At 33.1% G+C, this 21,883-nt stretch overlaps 1 protein-coding gene across 7 annotated transcripts in view; it reads left to right on the top strand.

Moving 5' to 3' along the window:
• The window catches only part of efna2b (ephrin-A2b), a 124,529-nt gene that overhangs the window by 71,732 nt on the left and 30,914 nt on the right, over positions 1 to 21,883 (top strand). For all 7 annotated transcript variants that reach the window (XM_074634471.1, XM_074634472.1, XM_074634470.1 and 4 more), the window contains exons 2-3: positions 8,523 to 8,815; positions 10,564 to 10,629. In XM_074634471.1, the coding sequence (XP_074490572.1) occupies positions 8,523 to 8,815; positions 10,564 to 10,629 (359 nt within the window). The remainder of the gene's footprint in view (positions 1 to 8,522; positions 8,816 to 10,563; positions 10,630 to 21,883) is intronic.

The following is a 21,883-nucleotide window of genomic DNA, read 5'->3' as shown; positions in this document are numbered from 1 at the left end:
TGGTTGATGGATGATGGATGATGGTTGATGGATGATGTTTGATGGATGATGGATGATGGATGATGGTTGATGGATGATGGATGATGGATGATGGTCGATGGATGATGGATGATGGTTGATGTTTGATGGATGATGTTTGATGGATGATGGATGATGGTTGATGGTCGATGGATGATGGATGATGGATGATGGTCGATGGATGATGGATGATGGATGATGGTTGATGTTTGATGGATGATGGTCGATGTTTGATGTTTGATGGATGATGTTTGATGGATGATGGTTGATGGATGATGGATGATGTTTGATGGTTGATGGATGATGTTTGATGGATGATGGATGATGTTTGATGGATGATGTTTGATGGATGATGGATGATGGTTGATGGTCGATGGATGATGGATGATGGTTGATGGTTGATGTTTGATGGATGATGGTTGATGGATGATGGATGATGGTCGATGGATGATGGATGATGGTTGATGGTTGATGTTTGATGGATGATGGTTGATGGATGATGGATGATGGTTGATGGATGATGGTCGATGGATGATGGATGATGGTTGATGTTTGATGGATGATGGTTGATGGATGATGGATGATGGTTGATGGATGATGGATGATGGATGATGGTTGATGGTTGATGTTTGATGGTTGATGGATGATGGATGATGGTTGATGGATGATGGATGATGGTTGATGGATGATGGATGATGGTTGATGGATGATGGATGATGGTTGATGGATGATGGTCGATGGATGATGGATGATGGTTGATGTTTGATGGATGATGGTCGATGTTTGATGGATGATGTTTGATGTTTGATGGATGATGTTTGATGGATGATGGATGATGGTTGATGGTCGATGGATGATGGATGATGTTTGATGGATGATGGATGATGGATGATGGTCGATGTTTGATGGATGATGTTTGATGGATGATGGATGATGGTCGATGGATGATGGATGATGGATGATGTTTGATGGATGATGGATGATGGATGATGGATGATGGATGATGGTTGATGGTCGATGGATGATGGATGATGGTTGATGGTTGATGTTTGATGGATGATGGTTGATGGATGATGGATGATGGTCGATGGATGATGGATGATGGTTGATGGATGATGGTCGATGGATGATGGATGATGGTCGATGTTTGATGGTCGATGGTCGATGGTTGATGGATGATGGTCGATGGTCGATGGTCGATGTTTGATGGATGATGTTTGATGGATGATGGTCGATGTTTGATGGTCGATGGTCGATGGTTGATGGATGATGTTTGATGGATGGTGGATGATGGATGATGGATGATGTTTGATGGATGATGGATGATGGATGATGGATGATGTTTGATGGATGGTGGATGATGGATGATGGATGATGTTTGATGGATGATGGTTGATGGATGATGGATAATGGATGATGGTCGATGGATGATGGATGATGGTTGATGTTTGATGGATGATGTTTGATGGATGATGTTTGATGGTCGATGGATGATGGATGATGGATGATGGTCGATGGATGATGGATGATGGTTGATGTTTGATGGATGATGGTCGATGTTTGATGGATGATGTTTGATGTTTGATGGATGATGTTTGATGGATGATGGATGATGGATGATGGTTGATGGTCGATGGATGATGGATGATGGATGATGGTCGATGGATGATGGATGATGGTTGATGTTTGATGGATGATGGTCGATGTTTGATGGATGATGGTCGATGTTTGATGGTCGATGGTCGATGGTTGATGGATGATGTTTGATGGATGGTGGATGATGGATGATGGATGATGTTTGATGGATGATGGATGATGGATGATGGTCGATGGATGATGGATGATGGTCGATGGATGATGGATGATGGTTGATGTTTGATGGATGATGGTCGATGTTCGATGGATGATGTTTGATGTTTGATGGATGATGTTTGATGGATGATGGATGATGGATGATGGTTGATGGTCGATGGATGATGGATGATGGATGATGTTTGATGGATGGTGGATGATGGATGATGGATGATGTTTGATGGATGATGGTTGATGGATGATGGATAATGGATGATGGTCGATGGATGATGGATGATGGTTGATGTTTGATGGATGATGTTTGATGGATGATGTTTGATGGTCGATGGATGATGGATGATGGATGATGGTCGATGGATGATGGATGATGGTTGATGTTTGATGGATGATGGTCGATGTTTGATGGATGATGTTTGATGTTTGATGGATGATGTTTGATGGATGATGGATGATGGATGATGGTTGATGGTCGATGGATGATGGATGATGGATGATGGTCGATGGATGATGGATGATGGTTGATGTTTGATGGATGATGGTCGATGTTTGATGGATGATGTTTGATGTTTGATGGATGATGTTTGATGGATGATGGATGATGGATGATGGATGATGGTTGATGGTCGATGGATGATGGATGATGGATGATGGTCGATGGATGATGGATGATGGTTGATGTTTGATGGATGATGGATGATGTTTGATGGTCGATGGATGATGGATGATGGATGATGGTCGATGGATGATGGATGATGGTTGATGTTTGATGGATGATGGTCGATGGATGATGGATGATGGTCGATGTTTGATGGATGATGGATGATGGATGATGGATGATGGTTGATGGTTGATGGTTGATGTTTGATGGATGATGGTTGATGGATGATGGATGATGGTCGATGGATGATGGATGATGGTTGATGGATGATGGTCGATGGATGATGGATGATGGTTGATGTTTGATGGATGATGGTCGATGTTTGATGGATGATGTTTGATGTTTGATGGATGATGTTTGATGGATGATGGATGATGGATGATGGTTGATGGTCGATGGATGATGGATGATGTTTGATGGATGATGGATGATGGATGATGGTCGATGTTTGATGGATGATGTTTGATGGATGATGGATGATGGATGATGGTCGATGTTTGATGGATGATGTTTGATGGATGATGGATGATGGTCGATGTTTGATGGATGATGTTTGATGGATGATGGATGATGTTTGATGGATGATGGATGATGGATGATGGTCGATGTTTGATGGATGATGTTTGATGGATGATGGATGATGTTTGATGGATGATGGATGATGGATGATGGTCGATGTTTGATGGATGATGTTTGATGGATGATGGATGATGGTCGATGGATGATGGATGATGGATGATTTTTGATGGATGATGGATGATGGTTGATGTTTGATGGATGATGGTTGATGGTTGATGGATGATGGTCGATGGATGATGGATGATGGTCGATGGATGATGGATGATGGTCGATGTTTGATGGTCGATGGTTGATGGTTGATGGATGATGGTCGATGGTCGATGGTCGATGTTTGATGGATGATGTTTGATGGATGATGGTCGATGTTTGATGGATGATGTTTGATGGATGATGGTCGATGGATGATGGATGATGGATGATGGTCGATGGATGATGGATGATGGTTGATGGATGATGGTCGATGGATGATGGATGATGGTCGATGGATGATGGATGATGGTCGATGTTTGATGGTCGATGGTCGATGGTTGATGGATGATGGTCGATGGTCGATGGTCGATGTTTGATGGATGATGTTTGATGGATGATGGTTGATGTTTGATGGATGGTGGATGATGGATGATGGTCGATGGATGATGGATGATGGTTGATGGATGATGGTCGATGGATGATGGATGATGGTCGATGTTTGATGGTCGATGGTCGATGGTCGATGGTCGATGGATGATGGTCGATGGTCGATGGTTGATGGATGATGGTCGATGTTTGATGGTCGATGGTTGATGGATGATGGTCGATGTTTGATGGATGATGTTTGATGGATGGTGGATGGTGGATGATGGATGATGGTCGATGGATGATGGTTGATGGATGATGGTCGATGGATGATGGATGATGGTCGATGTTTGATGGTCGATGGTCAATGGATGATGGTCGATGGTCGATGGTCGATGTTTGATGGATGATGTTTGATGGATGATGGTCGATGTTCGATGGTCGATGGTCGATGGTTGATGGATGATGGTCGATGTTTGATGGATGATGTTTGATGGATGATGGATGATGGATGATGGTCGATGTATGATGGATGATGGATGATGGTCGATGTTTGATGGATGATGTTTGATGGATGATGGATGATGGTCGATGGATGATGGATGATGGATGATGTTTGATGGATGATGGATGATGGTTGATGGTCGATGGATGATGGATGATGGTTGATGGTTGATGTTTGATGGATGATGGTTGATGGATGATGGATGATGGTCGATGGATGATGGATGATGGTTGATGGATGATGGTCGATGGATGATGGATGATGGTCGATGTTTGATGGTCGATGGTCGATGGTTGATGGATGATGGTCGATGGTCGATGTTTGATGGATGATGTTTGATGGATGATGGTTGATGGTCGATGGATGATGGATGATGGATGATGGTCGATGGATGATGGATGATGGTTGATGTTTGATGGATGATGGATGATGTTTGATGGTCGATGGATGATGGATGATGGATGATGGTCGATGGATGATGGATGATGGTTGATGTTTGATGGATGATGGTCGATGGATGATGGATGATGGTCGATGTTTGATGGATGATGGATGATGGATGATGGATGATGGTTGATGGTTGATGGTTGATGTTTGATGGATGATGGTTGATGGATGATGGATGATGGTCGATGGATGATGGATGATGGTTGATGGATGATGGTCGATGGATGATGGATGATGGTTGATGTTTGATGGATGATGGTCGATGTTTGATGGATGATGTTTGATGTTTGATGGATGATGTTTGATGGATGATGGATGATGGATGATGGTTGATGGTCGATGGATGATGGATGATGTTTGATGGATGATGGATGATGGATGATGGTCGATGTTTGATGGATGATGTTTGATGGATGATGGATGATGGATGATGGTCGATGTTTGATGGATGATGTTTGATGGATGATGGATGATGGTCGATGTTTGATGGATGATGTTTGATGGATGATGGATGATGTTTGATGGATGATGGATGATGGATGATGGTCGATGTTTGATGGATGATGTTTGATGGATGATGGATGATGTTTGATGGATGATGGATGATGGATGATGGTCGATGTTTGATGGATGATGTTTGATGGATGATGGATGATGGTCGATGGATGATGGATGATGGATGATTTTTGATGGATGATGGATGATGGTTGATGTTTGATGGATGATGGTTGATGGTTGATGGATGATGGTCGATGGATGATGGATGATGGTCGATGGATGATGGATGATGGTCGATGTTTGATGGTCGATGGTTGATGGTTGATGGATGATGGTCGATGGTCGATGGTCGATGTTTGATGGATGATGTTTGATGGATGATGGTCGATGTTTGATGGATGATGTTTGATGGATGATGGTCGATGGATGATGGATGATGGATGATGGTCGATGGATGATGGATGATGGTTGATGGATGATGGTCGATGGATGATGGATGATGGTCGATGGATGATGGATGATGGTCGATGTTTGATGGTCGATGGTCGATGGTTGATGGATGATGGTCGATGGTCGATGGTCGATGTTTGATGGATGATGTTTGATGGATGATGGTTGATGTTTGATGGATGGTGGATGATGGATGATGGTCGATGGATGATGGATGATGGTTGATGGATGATGGTCGATGGATGATGGATGATGGTCGATGTTTGATGGTCGATGGTCGATGGTCGATGGTCGATGGATGATGGTCGATGGTCGATGGTTGATGGATGATGGTCGATGTTTGATGGTCGATGGTTGATGGATGATGGTCGATGTTTGATGGATGATGTTTGATGGATGGTGGATGGTGGATGATGGATGATGGTCGATGGATGATGGTTGATGGATGATGGTCGATGGATGATGGATGATGGTCGATGTTTGATGGTCGATGGTCAATGGATGATGGTCGATGGTCGATGGTCGATGTTTGATGGATGATGTTTGATGGATGATGGTCGATGTTCGATGGTCGATGGTCGATGGTTGATGGATGATGGTCGATGTTTGATGGATGATGTTTGATGGATGATGGATGATGGATGATGGTCGATGTATGATGGATGATGGATGATGGTCGATGTTTGATGGATGATGTTTGATGGATGATGGATGATGGTCGATGGATGATGGATGATGGATGATGTTTGATGGATGATGGATGATGGTTGATGGTCGATGGATGATGGATGATGGTTGATGGTTGATGTTTGATGGATGATGGTTGATGGATGATGGATGATGGTCGATGGATGATGGATGATGGTTGATGGATGATGGTCGATGGATGATGGATGATGGTCGATGTTTGATGGTCGATGGTCGATGGTTGATGGATGATGGTCGATGGTCGATGTTTGATGGATGATGTTTGATGGATGATGGTCGATGGTCGATGGTTGATGGATGATGGTCGATGGTCGATGTTTGATGTTTGATGTTTGATGGATGATGGTCGATGGATGATGGATGATGGATGATGTTTGATGGATGATGGTCGATGTTCGATGGTCGATGGTCGATGGTTGATGGATGATGGTCGATGTTTGATGGATGATGTTTGATGGATGGTGGATGATGGATGATGGTCGATGTTTGATGGATGATGGTTGATGGTCGATGGTCGATGGTTGAGGACAACGTTGTGACACGTTCTGTGTTTGCGATCAGTTAAATTATGTAATTTACAGCGACAGCAGCTGTGAGACTAAAACACCTTCTACATGTTTCACATCAAGCTGTTGGGTTATTTATGCAGCATTATACTTTAATTAGCTTTAATTAGCTCTTTATCTGACTAGTATGTGTCCACAGTGACGTGTCCACAGTGACGTCTTCACGTGTCTCGTTTTGTCCAAAAATATTCATCTCACTGAGAAATAAAACAAACAGAAAATATTGAGAATGATTTTATTGATAAATGACTTCATTTAAATGACCAAAACTATTAGCAGACATGTTAAAGAGTCTCTGAGTCCTCCAGCAATATTATATTATATATATATTATATATATAATATATAATATATAATATATAATATACAATATATATAATATAATATAATACATATTCACCACAGTCAGTCTGTGTTTTTAAGTGAATATGACCTGGAGAGTGTTAATATGAGAATACCCAGAATACCCAGAATGCCCAGGTGTTGTTGCAGAGCTCCTCCTGCTGGTGAAACTGTGGTATGACAGACCTCCGTCCTCACAGCTCATCATCCAGTTAGAACCAACAGAAATATACAAAATATGTACAACAGTGTCATTTATCTGTAACACAAGTTTATATTTAATATTTTGATTTTAGCAGCTTTTCTCAGAACTTCATCTGAATTAATTATCGTTTTCTGGGTTATTATTTCTGACGCTGTTTTACCAGAAATAAAAGCCTTATTAAACGCTGTTTAATAAGAGATATCAGAATCAGAAATACTTTATTAATCCCCGGAGGGATTACAGTTGTTCTATTTTAGAATAAAATGATATATAAAGATAGAGACGTTATAAGATTTGTATTTGTATTGAATTGTATTTTTGTTTTTGTGTTGTGTAAAGTCACATCCACCAAAATAAAGGGCAATTTTCAAATATGCAAAACTTACTCTGTAAATACGTATTTCTAAGGTTTACATGTAAAGTGATATATACGCATTTGTGCATCTATTTCTACACGTGGAATGATATTTGCGCATTTGCAGATCGCTTCCTGTGGATTTATGGGCCATGTGACGTTTGTAACTTCCCTCCTGTTTACGGAATTTTGTCCGATTGGTACCGCAGCAGATCTGTAGATAATAGTTGTAATCCACAGAAGACAATTCATCATGTATACCATGATCTACAAATATTTCACTACCCGCAAACGTATTTTTGTTTTTGTGTTGTGTAAAGTCACATCCACAAAAATACAGGGCAATTTGCAAATAAGCATAACTTACTCTGTAAATACGTATTTTAATTCCACATAAAAATGTTATAGGTTTACATGTAAAGTGATATATACGCGCTCGTGCATCCATTTCTACACGTGGAATGATTTTTGCGTAATTTTGTCCAATTGGTAGCATTGTTGTAGCTATCTCCTCCTCTCCTCCGCCCAGCAGAGAGTGTAACATCGAGGGTGGAGCGAAGTACAACTGAACGCTTAACAAGACAGTTTATGTTCTCCTCACCCATCTTTTAAGTGGTTACGCCTCTAATATTGGTCGCACAGCTGATATGTACGTGGTTTGCATAATTTATTGTTAGTGAACGTCATAGCTCACTCTGCCTGATGGAGACGCTCAGTTTGATGTACGACACGTACATGTGGAACAAAACCAAATGGCTGCAGTGAACAGGAAACACGCCTGTACTATAAACAGGAAATGACATCATTTCTCCTCGTCTTCCTCAGGTTCCTCCGGGGCGAGTACACGGTGGAGGTGGCGATCAACGACTACCTGGACATCTACTGTCCTCACTACGAGTGGGCGGAGCCGGAGGAGCGCATGGAGCACTACGTGTTGTACATGGTGAACTACGACGGCTACACCAGCTGCGACCACCACAGGAAGGGCTTCAAACGCTGGGAGTGCAACCGGCCGCAGAGCCCCAATGGACCGCTTAAGTTCTCCGAGAAGTTCCAGCTGTTCACGCCCTTCAGCCTGGGCTTCGAGTTCAGGCCCGGACATGAGTACTACTACGTCTGTAAGTACTACACACTGAGTACTACTGAGTACTGCTGTCTGTCTGTAGTACTCAGGCTAGGCTAACAGTTTCCAGTCTTTGTGATACTTCTGATGTTGAGCAGAGAAACGGTCGATGTTTTTATCACACAAAGTATTCTGCTTCACTCCACATTTGTTGGCATTTAGCCTTTCAGAAACAACAGAAAACTGTTTGCTCTCCATTAATCAATTAGTCCGTTAATCAATGATCCGTTTAATCAATGAGCTCGTTAATCAATGCGTCCGTTAATCAATTACTCCGTTAATCAATGAGCCCGTTAATCAATGAGCCCGTTAATCAATGAGCTCGTTAATCAATGAGCTCGTTAATCAATGAGCTCGTTAATAACTGCGTCCGTTAATCAATTACTCCGTTAATCAATGAGCCCGTTAATCAATGAGCCCGTTAATCAATGTGCTCGTTAATCAATGAGCTCGTTAATCAATGAGCTCGTTAATCAATGAGTCCGTTAATCAATGAGCCCGTTAATCAATGAGCTCGTTAATCAATGCGTCCGTTAATCAATTACTCCGTTAATCAATGAGCCCGTTAATCAATGAGCCCGTTAATCAATGTGCTCGTTAATCAATGAGTCCGTTAATCAATGAGCCCGTTAATCAATGAGTCCGTTAATCAATGAGCCCGTTAATCAATGAGTCCGTTAATCAATGAGCCCGTTAATCAATGAGCCCGTTAATCAATGAGCCCGTTAATCGACGAGCCCGTTAATCGACGAGCCCGTTAATCAGTATTTTTACATTGTGGTATTAGTACTTTTACTGTAACAGAGTATTTTTACAGTGTGGTAATAGTACACTTTTACTGTAACAGAGTCTTTTTACAGTGTGGTATTAGTACTTTTACTGTAACAGAGTATTTTTACATTGTGGTAATAGTACACTTTTACTGTAACAGAGTATTTTTACAGTGTGGTAATAGTACACTTTTACTGTAACAGAGTATTTTTACAGTGTGGTAATAGTACACTTACTGTAACAGAGTATTTTTACAGTGTGGTATTAGTACTTTTACTGTAACAGAGTATTTTTACAGTGTGGTAATAGTACTTTTACTGTAACAGAGTATTTCTACATTGTGGTATTAGTACTTTTACTGTAACAGAGTATTTTTACAGTGTGGTAATAGTACTTTTACTGTAACAGAGTATTTTTACAGTGTGGTAATAGTACTTTTACTGTAACAGAGTATTTTTACAGTGTGGTATTAGTACTTTTACTGTAACAGAGTATTTTTACAGTGTGGTATCAGTACTTTTACTGTAACAGAGTATTTTTACAGTGTGGTATTAGTACTTTTACTGTAACAGAGTATTTTTACAGTGTGGTATTAGTACTTTTACTGTAACAGAGTATTTTTACAGTGTGGTATCAGTACTTTTACTGTAACAGAGTATTTTTACAGTGTGGTTTCAGTACTTTTACTGTAACAGAGTATTTTAAGAGTGTGGTATTAGTACTTTTACTGTAACAGAGTATTTTAAGAGTGTGGTATTAGTACTTTTACTGTAACAGAGTATTTTAAGAGTGTGGTATTAGTACTTTTACTGTAACAGAGTATTTTTACATTGTGGTAATAGTACTTTTACTGTAACAGAGTATTTTTACATTGTGGTAATAGTACTTTTACTGTAACAGAGTATTTTTACAGTCTGGTATTAGTACTTGTGCAGAGTATTTGCTGCTGACGTCTCTCTGTTGTCTCTGCAGCGTCTCCACATCCCAACCTGGCTGGTAAACCGTGTCTGAAGCTCAAAATCTACGTCAAGCCAACAAGTGAGTCTCTTCTGTTCTTCCTCTAGTTTGACTTTTTTCGACATACTATACTATGACTTTTTATGACTTTTTTCGACATACTATACAATGACTTTTTTCGACATACTCTACTATGACTTTATATCACTTTTTTTTCGACATACAATACTAGGACTTTTTTATGACTTTTTCGACATACTATATTATGACTTTTTTATGACTTTTTTTCGACATACTATACTATGACTTTTTTTCGACATATTATACTATGACTTTTTATCACTTTTTTTTCGACATACTATACTATGACTTTTTTATGACTTCTTTTCGATATACTATACTGACTTTTTTTCGACATACTATACTATGACTTTTTATGACTTTTTTTCGACATACTATACTATGACTTTTTATCACTTTTTTTCGACATACTATACTATGACTTTTTTCGACATACTATACTGACTTTTTTTCGACATACTATACTATGACTTTTTTTCGACATACTATACTATGACTTTTTTCGACATACTATACTCTGACTTCTTTTCGACATACTATACTGACTTTTTTTCGACATATTATACTATGACTTTTTATAACTTTTTTTCGACATACTATACTATGACTTTTTTTCGACATATTATACTATGACTTTTTATAACTTTTTTTCGACATACTATACTATGACTTTTTTCGACATACTATACTCTGACTTCTTTTCGACATACTATACTATGACTTTTTTTCGACATATTATACTATGACTTTTTATAACTTTTTTTCGACATACTATACTATGACTTTTTTTCGACATATTATACTATGACTTTTTATAACTTTTTTTCGACATACTATACTATGACTTTTTTTCGACATATTATACTATGACTTTTTATCACTTTTTTTCGACATACTATACTATGACTTTTTATCACTTTTTTTCGACATACTATACTATGACTTTTTATCACTTTTTTCGACATACTATACTATGACTTTTTTTCGACATATTATACTATGACTTTTTATCACTTTTTTTCGACATACTATACTATGACTTTTTTCGACATACTATACTAGGACTTTTTATCACTTTTTTTCGACATACTATACTATGACTTTTTATCACTTTTTTTCGACATACTATACTATGACTTTTTATGACTTTTTTTCGACATACTATACTATGACTTTTTATCACTTTTTTTCGACATACTATACTATGACTTTTTTCGACATACTATACTGACTTTTTTTCGACATACTATACTATGACTTTTTTTCGACATACTATACTATGACTTTTTTCGACATACTATACTCTGACTTCTTTTCGACATACTATACTGACTTTTTTTCGACATATTATACTATGACTTTTTATAACTTTTTTTCGACATACTATACTATGACTTTTTTTCGACATATTATACTATGACTTTTTATAACTTTTTTTCGACATACTATACTATGACTTTTTTCGACATACTATACTCTGACTTCTTTTCGACATACTATACTATGACTTTTTTTCGACATATTATACTATGACTTTTTATAACTTTTTTTCGACATACTATACTATGACTTTTTTTCGACATATTATACTATGACTTTTTATAACTTTTTTTCGACATACTATACTATGACTTTTTTTCGACATATTATACTATGACTTTTTATCACTTTTTTTCGACATACTATACTATGACTTTTTATCACTTTTTTTCGACATACTATACTATGACTTTTTATCACTTTTTTCGACATACTATACTATGACTTTTTTTCGACATATTATACTATGACTTTTTATCACTTTTTTTCGACATACTATACAAGAACTTTTTTCGACATACTATACTATGACTTTTTTATAACTTTTTTTCGACATACTATACTATGACTTTTTTTCATACTATGCAATGACTTTTTTTCGACATACTATACTATGACTTTTTTTCGACATACTATACTATGACTTTTTTTCGACATACTATACTATGACTTTTTATAACTTTTTTTCGACATACGATACTAAGACTTTTTTATAACTTTTTTTCGACATACTATACTATGACTTTTTTATAACTTTTTTTCGACATACTATACTATGACTTTTTTATAACTTTTTTTCGACATACGATACTAAGACTTTTTTATAACTTTTTTTCGACATACTATACTCTGACTTTTTTTCGACATACTATACTATGACTTTTTTTCGACATACTATACTATGACTTTTTTTCGACATACTATACTATGACTTTTTTATAACTTTTTTTCGACATACTATAGTATGACTTTTTTATAACTTTTTTTCGACATACGATACTAAGACTTTTTTATAACTTTTTTTCGACATACTATACTCTGACTTTTTTTCGACATACTATACTATGACTTTTTTTCGACATACTATACTATGACTTTTTTTCGACATACTATACTATGACTTTTTATAACTTTTTTTCGACATACTATACTAAGACTTTTTTATAACTTTTTTTCGACATACTATACTATGACTTTTTTATAACTTTTTTTCGACATACTATACTAAGACTTTTTTATAACTTTTTTTCGACATACTATACTCTGACTTTTTTTCGACATACTATACTATGACTTTTTTTCGACATACTATACTATGACTTTTTATCATTTTTTTCGACATACTATACTATGACTTTTTATAACTTTTTTTCAACATATTATACTATGACTTTTTATCACTTTTTTTCGACATACCATACTAGAACTTTTTTCGACATACTATACTATGACTTTTTTTCGACATATTATACTATGACTTTTTATCACTTTTTTTCGACATACTATACTAGAACTTTTTTCGACATACTATACTATGACTTTTTCTCATTTTTTTCGACATACTATACTAGGACTTTTTTATAACTTTTTTTCGACATACTATACTCTGACTTTTTTTCGACATACTACACTATGACTTTTTTTCATACTATGCAATGACTTTTTTTCGACATACTATACTATGACTTTTTTTCGACATACTATACTATGACTTTTTTTCGACATACTATACTAGGACTTTTTTTCGACATACTATACTATTACTTTTTTTCGACATACTATACTATGACTTTTTTTCGACATACTATACTATGACTTTTTATCATTTTTTTCGACATACTATACTATGACTTTTTTTCGACATACTATGCAATGACTTTTTTTCGACATACTATACTATTACTTTTTTCAACATTCTATACTATGACTTTTTTTCGACATACTATACTATTACTTTTTTCGACATTCTATACTATGACTTTTTTTCGACATACTATACTATGACTTTTTTATAACTTTTTTTCGACATACTATACTCTGACTTTTTTTCGACATACTATACTATTACTTTTTTCAACATTCTATACTATGACTTTTTTTCGACATACTATACTATTACTTTTTTCGACATTCTATACTATGACTTTTTTTCGACATACTATACTATTACTTTTTTCAACATTCTATACTATGACTTTTTTTCGACATACTATACTATTACTTTTTTCGACATTCTATACTATGACTTTTTTTCGACATACTATACTATTACTTTTTTCGACATTCTATACTATGACTTTTTTTCGACATACTATACTATAACTTTTTTTCGACATACTATACTATTACTTTTTTCGACATTCTATACTATGACTTTTTTTCGACATACTATACTATGACTTTTTTCGACATACTATACTATGACTTTTTTCGACATACTATACTATGACTTCTTTTCGACATACTATACTATAACTTTTTTTCGACATACTATTACTTTTTTCGACATTCTATACTATTACTTTTTTTCGACATACTATACTATGACTTTTTATCACTTTTTTTCGACATACTATACTATTACTTTTTTTCGACATACTATACTATGACTTCTTTTCGACATACTATACTATGACTTTTTATAACTTTTTTTCGACATACTACTATGACTTTTTATAACTTTTTTCCGACATACTATACTATGACTTTTTCGACATACTATACTAGAACTTTTTTCGACATACTATACTATGACTTCTTTTCGACATACTATACTATTACTTTTTTCGACATTCTATACTAGAACTTTTTTTCGACATACTATACTATGACTTTTTATAATTTTTTTCGACATACTATACTATGACTTTTTTTCGACATACTATACTCTGACTTTTTTCCGACATACTATACTATGAGTTTTTATGACTTTTTTTCGACATACTATACTGACTTTTTTTCGACATACTATACTATGACTTTTTTTCAACATACTATACTATGACTTTTTTATGACTTTTTATCGACATACTATACTATGACTTTTTTATGACATACTATACTATGACTTTTTTTCGACATACTATACTATGACTTTTTATCACTTCTTTTCGATATACTATACTATGACTTTTTATGACTTTTTTCGACATACTATACTATGACTTTTTACGACTTTTTTTCGACATACTATACTGACTTTTTTCGACATACTATACTATGACTTTTTTTCGACATACTATACTATGACTTTTTATCACTTTTTTTCGACATACTATACTATGACTTTTTTCGACATACTATACTGACTTTTTTTCGACATACTATACTATGACTTTTTATGACTTTTTTTCGACATACTATACTGACTTTTTTCGACATACTATACTATGACTTTTTTTCGACATACTATACTATGACTTTTTATCACTTTTTTTCGACATACTATACTATGACTTTTTTCGACATACTATACTGACTTTTTTTCGACATACTATACTATGACTTCTTTTCGACATACTATACTATGACTTTTTTTCGACATACTATACTATGACTTCTTTTCGACATACTATACTGACTTTTTTTCGACATACTATACTATGACTTTTTTTCGACATATTATTCTATGACTTTTTATAACTTTTTTTCGACATACTATACTATGACTTTTTTTCGACATATTATACTATGACTTTTTATCACTTTTTTTCGACATACTATACTATGACTTTTTTCGACATACTATACTATGACTTCTTTTCGACATACTATACTGACTTTTTTTCGACATACTATACTATGACTTTTTTCGACATACTATACTATGACTTTTTTTCGACATATTATACTATGACTTTTTATCACTTTTTTTCGACATACTATACAAGAACTTTTTTCGACATACTATACTATGACTTTTTTATAACTTTTTTTCGACATACTATACTATGACTTTTTTTCATACTATGCAATGACTTTTTTTCGACATACTATACTATGACTTTTTTTCGACATACTATACTATGACTTTTTTTCGACATACTATACTATGATTTTTTATAACTTTTTTTCGACATACTATACTATGACTTTTTTATAACTTTTTTTCGACATACTATACTAAGACTTTTTTATAACTTTTTTTCGACATACTATACTATGACTTTTTTATAACTTTTTTTCGACATACTATACTAAGACTTTTTTATAACTTTTTTTCGACATACTATACTCTGACTTTTTTTCGACATACTATACTATGACTTTTTTTCGACATACTATACTATGACTTTTTATCATTTTTTTCGACATACTATACTATGACTTTTTATAACTTTTTTTCAACATACTATACTATGACTTTTTTTCGACATATTATACTATGACTTTTTATCACTTTTTTTCGACATACCATACTAGAACTTTTTTCGACATACTATACTATGACTTTTTTTCGACATATTATACTATGACTTTTTATCACTTTTTTTCGACATACTATACTAGAACTTTTTTCGACATACTATACTATGACTTTTTCTCATTTTTTTCGACATACTATACTAGGACTTTTTTATAACTTTTTTTCGACATACTATACTCTGACTTTTTTTCGACATACTACACTATGACTTTTTTTCATACTATGCAATGACTTTTTTTCGACATACTATACTATGACTTTTTTTCGACATACTATACTATGACTTTTTTTCGACATACTATACTATGACTTTTTTTCGACATACTATACTATGACTTTTTATCATTTTTTTCGACATACTATACTATGACTTTTTTTCGACATACTATGCAATGACTTTTTTTCGACATACTATACTATTACTTTTTTCAACATTCTATACTATGACTTTTTTTCGACATACTATACTATTACTTTTTTCGACATTCTATACTATGACTTTTTTTCGACATACTATACTATGACTTTTTTATAACTTTTTTTCGACATACTATACTCTGACTTTTTTTCGACATACTATACTATGACTTTTTTTCGAAATACTATACTATTACTTTTTTCAACATTCTATACTATGACTTTTTTTCGACATACTATACTATTACTTTTTTCGACATTCTATACTATGACTTTTTTTCGACATACTATACTATGACTTTTTTTCGACATACTATACTATGACTTTTTTTCGACATACTATACTATGACTTCTTTTCGACATACTATACTATAACTTTTTTCGACATACTATTACTTTTTTCGACATTCTATACTATTACTTTTTTTCGACATACTATACTATTACTTTTTTTCGACATACTATACTATGACTTCTTTTCGACATACTATACTATGACTTTTTATAACTTTTTTTCGACATACTACTATGACTTTTTATAACTTTTTTCGACATACTATACTATGACTTCTTTTCGACATACTATACTATTACTTTTTTCGACATTCTATAATAGAACTTTTTTTCGACATACTATACTATGACTTTTTATAATTTTTTTCGACATACTATACTATGACTTTTTTTCGACATACTATACTCTGACTTTTTTCCGACATACTATACTATGAGTTTTTATGACTTTTTTTCGACATACTATACTGACTTTTTTTCGACATACTATAGTATGACTTTTTTTCGACATACTATACTATGACTTTTTGACTTTTTTCGACATACTATACTATGACTGTTTATGACTTTTTATAACTTTTTTTCGACATACTATACTATGACTGTTTATGACTTTTTTTCGACATACTATACTATGACTTTTTTTCAACATACTATGACTTTTTATCACTTTTTTTCGACATACTATACTATTACTTTTTTTCGACATACTATGCAATGACTTTTTTTCGACATACTATACTAGAACTTTTTTATAACTTTTTTTCGACATACTATACTATGACTTTTTATCACTTTTTTTCGACATACTATACTATGACTTTTTATGACTTTTTTCGACATACTATACTGACTTTTTTTCGACATACTATACTATGACTTCATTCGACATACTATACTATGACTTCTTTTCGACATACTATACTATGACTTTTTTTCGACATACTATACTATGACTTTTTATAACTTTTTTTCGACATACTATACTATGACTTTTTTTCGACATATTATACTATGACTTTTTATCACTTTTTTTCGACATACTATACTAGAACTTTTTTCGACATACTATACTATGACTTTTTCTAATTTTTTTCGACATACTATACTAGGACTTTTTTATAACTTTTTTTCGACATACTATACTATGACTTTTTTTCGACATACTATACTAGGACTTTTTTTCGACATACTATACTATGACTTTTTATCATTTTTTTCGACATACTATACTATGACTTTTTTTCGACATACTATACTATGACTTTTTATCATTTTTTTCGACATACTATACTATGACTTTTTTCGACATACTATACTAGGACTTTTTTATAACTTTTTTTCAACATACTATACCCTGACTTTTTTTCGACATACTATGACTTTTTTTCGACATATTATAGTATTACATTTTTCGACATTCTATACTATGACTTTTTTTCGACATACTATACTATGACTTTTTTTCGACATCCTATACTATGACTTTTTATAATTTTTTCGACATACTATACTATTACTTTTTTCGACATTCTATACTATTACTTTTTTTCGACATACTATACTATGACTTTTTATCACTTTTTTTCGACATACTATACTATTACTTTTTTTCGACATACTATACTATGACTTTTTTCGACATACTATGCAATGACTTTTTTTCGACATACTATACTAGAACTTTTTTATAACTTTTTTTCGACATACTATACTATGACTTTTTATGACTTTTTTCGACATACTATACTATGACTTTTTTTCGACATACTATACTAGAACTTTTTTATAACTTTTTTTCGACATACTATACTATGACTTTTTATGACTTTTTTCGACATACTATACTATGACTTCTTTTCGACATACTATACTATGACTTTTTATAACTTTTTTTCGACATACTATACTATGACTTTTTTTTTCGACATATTATACTATGACTTTTTATCACTTTTTTTCGACATACTATACTAGAACTTTTTTCGACATACTATACTATGACTTTTTTTCGACATACTATACTAGAACTTTTTTCGACATACTATACTATGACTTTTTATCATTTTTTTCGACATACTATACTAGGACTTTTTTATAACTTTTTTTCGACATACTATACTCTGACTTTTTTTCGACATACTATACTATGACTTTTTTTCATACTATGCAATGACTTTTTTTCGACATACTATACTATGACTTTTTTTCGACATACTATACTATGACTTTTTTATAACTTTTTTTAGACATACTATACTCTGACTTTTTTTCGACATACTATACTATTACTTTTTTTCGACATACTATACTAGGACTTTTTTCGACATACTATACAATGACTTTTTTTCGACATACTATACTATGACTTTTTTTCGACATACTATGCAATGACTTTTTTTCGACATACTATACTATGACTTTTTTCGACATACTATACTAGGACTTTTTTATAACTTTTTTTCGACATACTATACTATGACTTTTTTCGACATACTATACTAGAACTTTTTTATAACTTTTTTTCGACATACTATACTATGACTTTTTTTCGACATACTATACTATAACTTTTTTTCGACATACTATACTATTACTTTTTTCGACATTCTATACTATGACTTTTTTTCGACATACTATACTATGACTTTTTATAATTTTTTCGACATACTATACTATGACTTTTTATAATTTTTTTCGACATACTATACTGACTTTTTTTCGACATACTATACTATGACTTTTTTATGACTTTTTTTCGACATACTATACTATGACTTTTTTATGACTTTTTTTCGACATACTATACTATGACTTTTTTTCGACATACTATACTATGACTTTTTTATGACTTTTTTTCGACATACTATACTATGACTTTTTTATGACATACTATACTATGACTGTTTATGACTTTTTTTCGACATACTATACTATGACTTTTTATAACTTTTTTTCGACATACTATACTATGACTGTTTATGACTTTTTTTCGACATACTATACTATGACTTTTTATAACTTTTTTTCGACATACTATACTATGACTGTTTATGACTTTTTTTCGACATACTATGACTTTTTATCACTTTTTTTCGACATACTATACTATTACTTTTTTTCGACATACTATGCAATGACTTTTTTTCGACATACTATACTAGAACTTTTTTATAACTTTTTTTCGACATACTATACTATGACTTTTTATCACTTTTTTTCGACATGCTATACTATGACTTTTTATCACTTTTTTCGACATACTATACTATCACTTTTTATAACTTTTTTTCGACGTACTATACTATGACTTTTTCCGACATACTATACTATGACTTTTTATAACTTTTTTTCGACGTACTATACCATGACTTTTTCTGACATACTATACTATGACTTTTTATAACTTTTTTCCGACATACTATACTATGACTTTTTCCGACATACTATGACTTTTTATCACTTTTTTCGACATTCTATACTATGACTTTTTTTCGACATACTATACTATGACTTTTTATAACTTTTTTCCGACATACTATACTATGACTTTTTCCGACATACTATGCCTCTTTATCACTTTTTTTCGACATACTATACTATGACTTTTTTTCACTTTTTTCGACATTCTATACTATGACTTTTTTTCGACATACTATACTATGACTTTTTTTCGACATTCTATACTATGACTTTTTTTCGACATTCTATACTATGACTTTTTTTCGACATTCTATACTATGACTTTTTTTCGACATTCTATACTATGACTTTTTTTCGACATACTATACTATGACTGTTTATGACTTTTTTTCGACATACTATACTATGACTTTTTATAACTTTTTTTCGACATACTATACTATGACTTTTTTTCGACATTCTATACTATGACTTTTTTTCGACATACTATACTATGACTGTTTATGACTTTTTTTCGACATACTATACTATGACTTTTTATAACTTTTTTTCGACATACTATACTATGACTTTTTTCGACATACTATACTATGACTTTTTATAATTTTTTTCGACATACTATACTAGGACTGTTTATGACTTTTTTTCGACATACTATACTCTGACTTTTTTTCGACATACTATACTATGACTTTTTTTCATACTATGCAATGACTTTTTTTCGACATACTATACTATGACTTTTTTTCGACATACTATACTATGACTTTTTTATAACTTTTTTTAGACATACTATACTCTGACTTTTTTTCGACATACTATACTATTACTTTTTTTCGACATACTATACTAGGACTTTTTTCGACATACTATACAATGACTTTTTTTCGACATACTATACTATGACTTTTTTTCGACATACTATGCAATGACTTTTTTTCGACATACTATACTATGACTTTTTTCGACATACTATACTAGGACTTTTTTATAACTTTTTTTCGACATACTATACTATGACTTTTTTCGACATACTATACTAGAACTTTTTTATAACTTTTTTTCGACATACTATACTATGACTTTTTTTCGACATACTATACTATAACTTTTTTTCGACATACTATACTATTACTTTTTTCGACATTCTATACTATGACTTTTTTTCGACATACTATACTATGACTTTTTATAATTTTTTCGACATACTATACTATGACTTTTTATAATTTTTTTCGACATACTATACTGACTTTTTTTCGACATACTATACTATGACTTTTTTATGACTTTTTTTCGACATACTATACTATGACTTTTTTATGACTTTTTTTCGACATACTATACTATGACTTTTTTTCGACATACTATAC

Source organism: Sebastes fasciatus, chromosome 5 (assembly GCF_043250625.1).
Source record: "Sebastes fasciatus isolate fSebFas1 chromosome 5, fSebFas1.pri, whole genome shotgun sequence".
In the NCBI taxonomy this organism is placed as follows: Eukaryota; Metazoa; Chordata; class Actinopteri; order Perciformes; family Sebastidae; genus Sebastes; species Sebastes fasciatus.
Note: the sequence above shows the minus strand (reverse complement) of the source record. Positions and strands in the feature narration are given on the sequence as shown.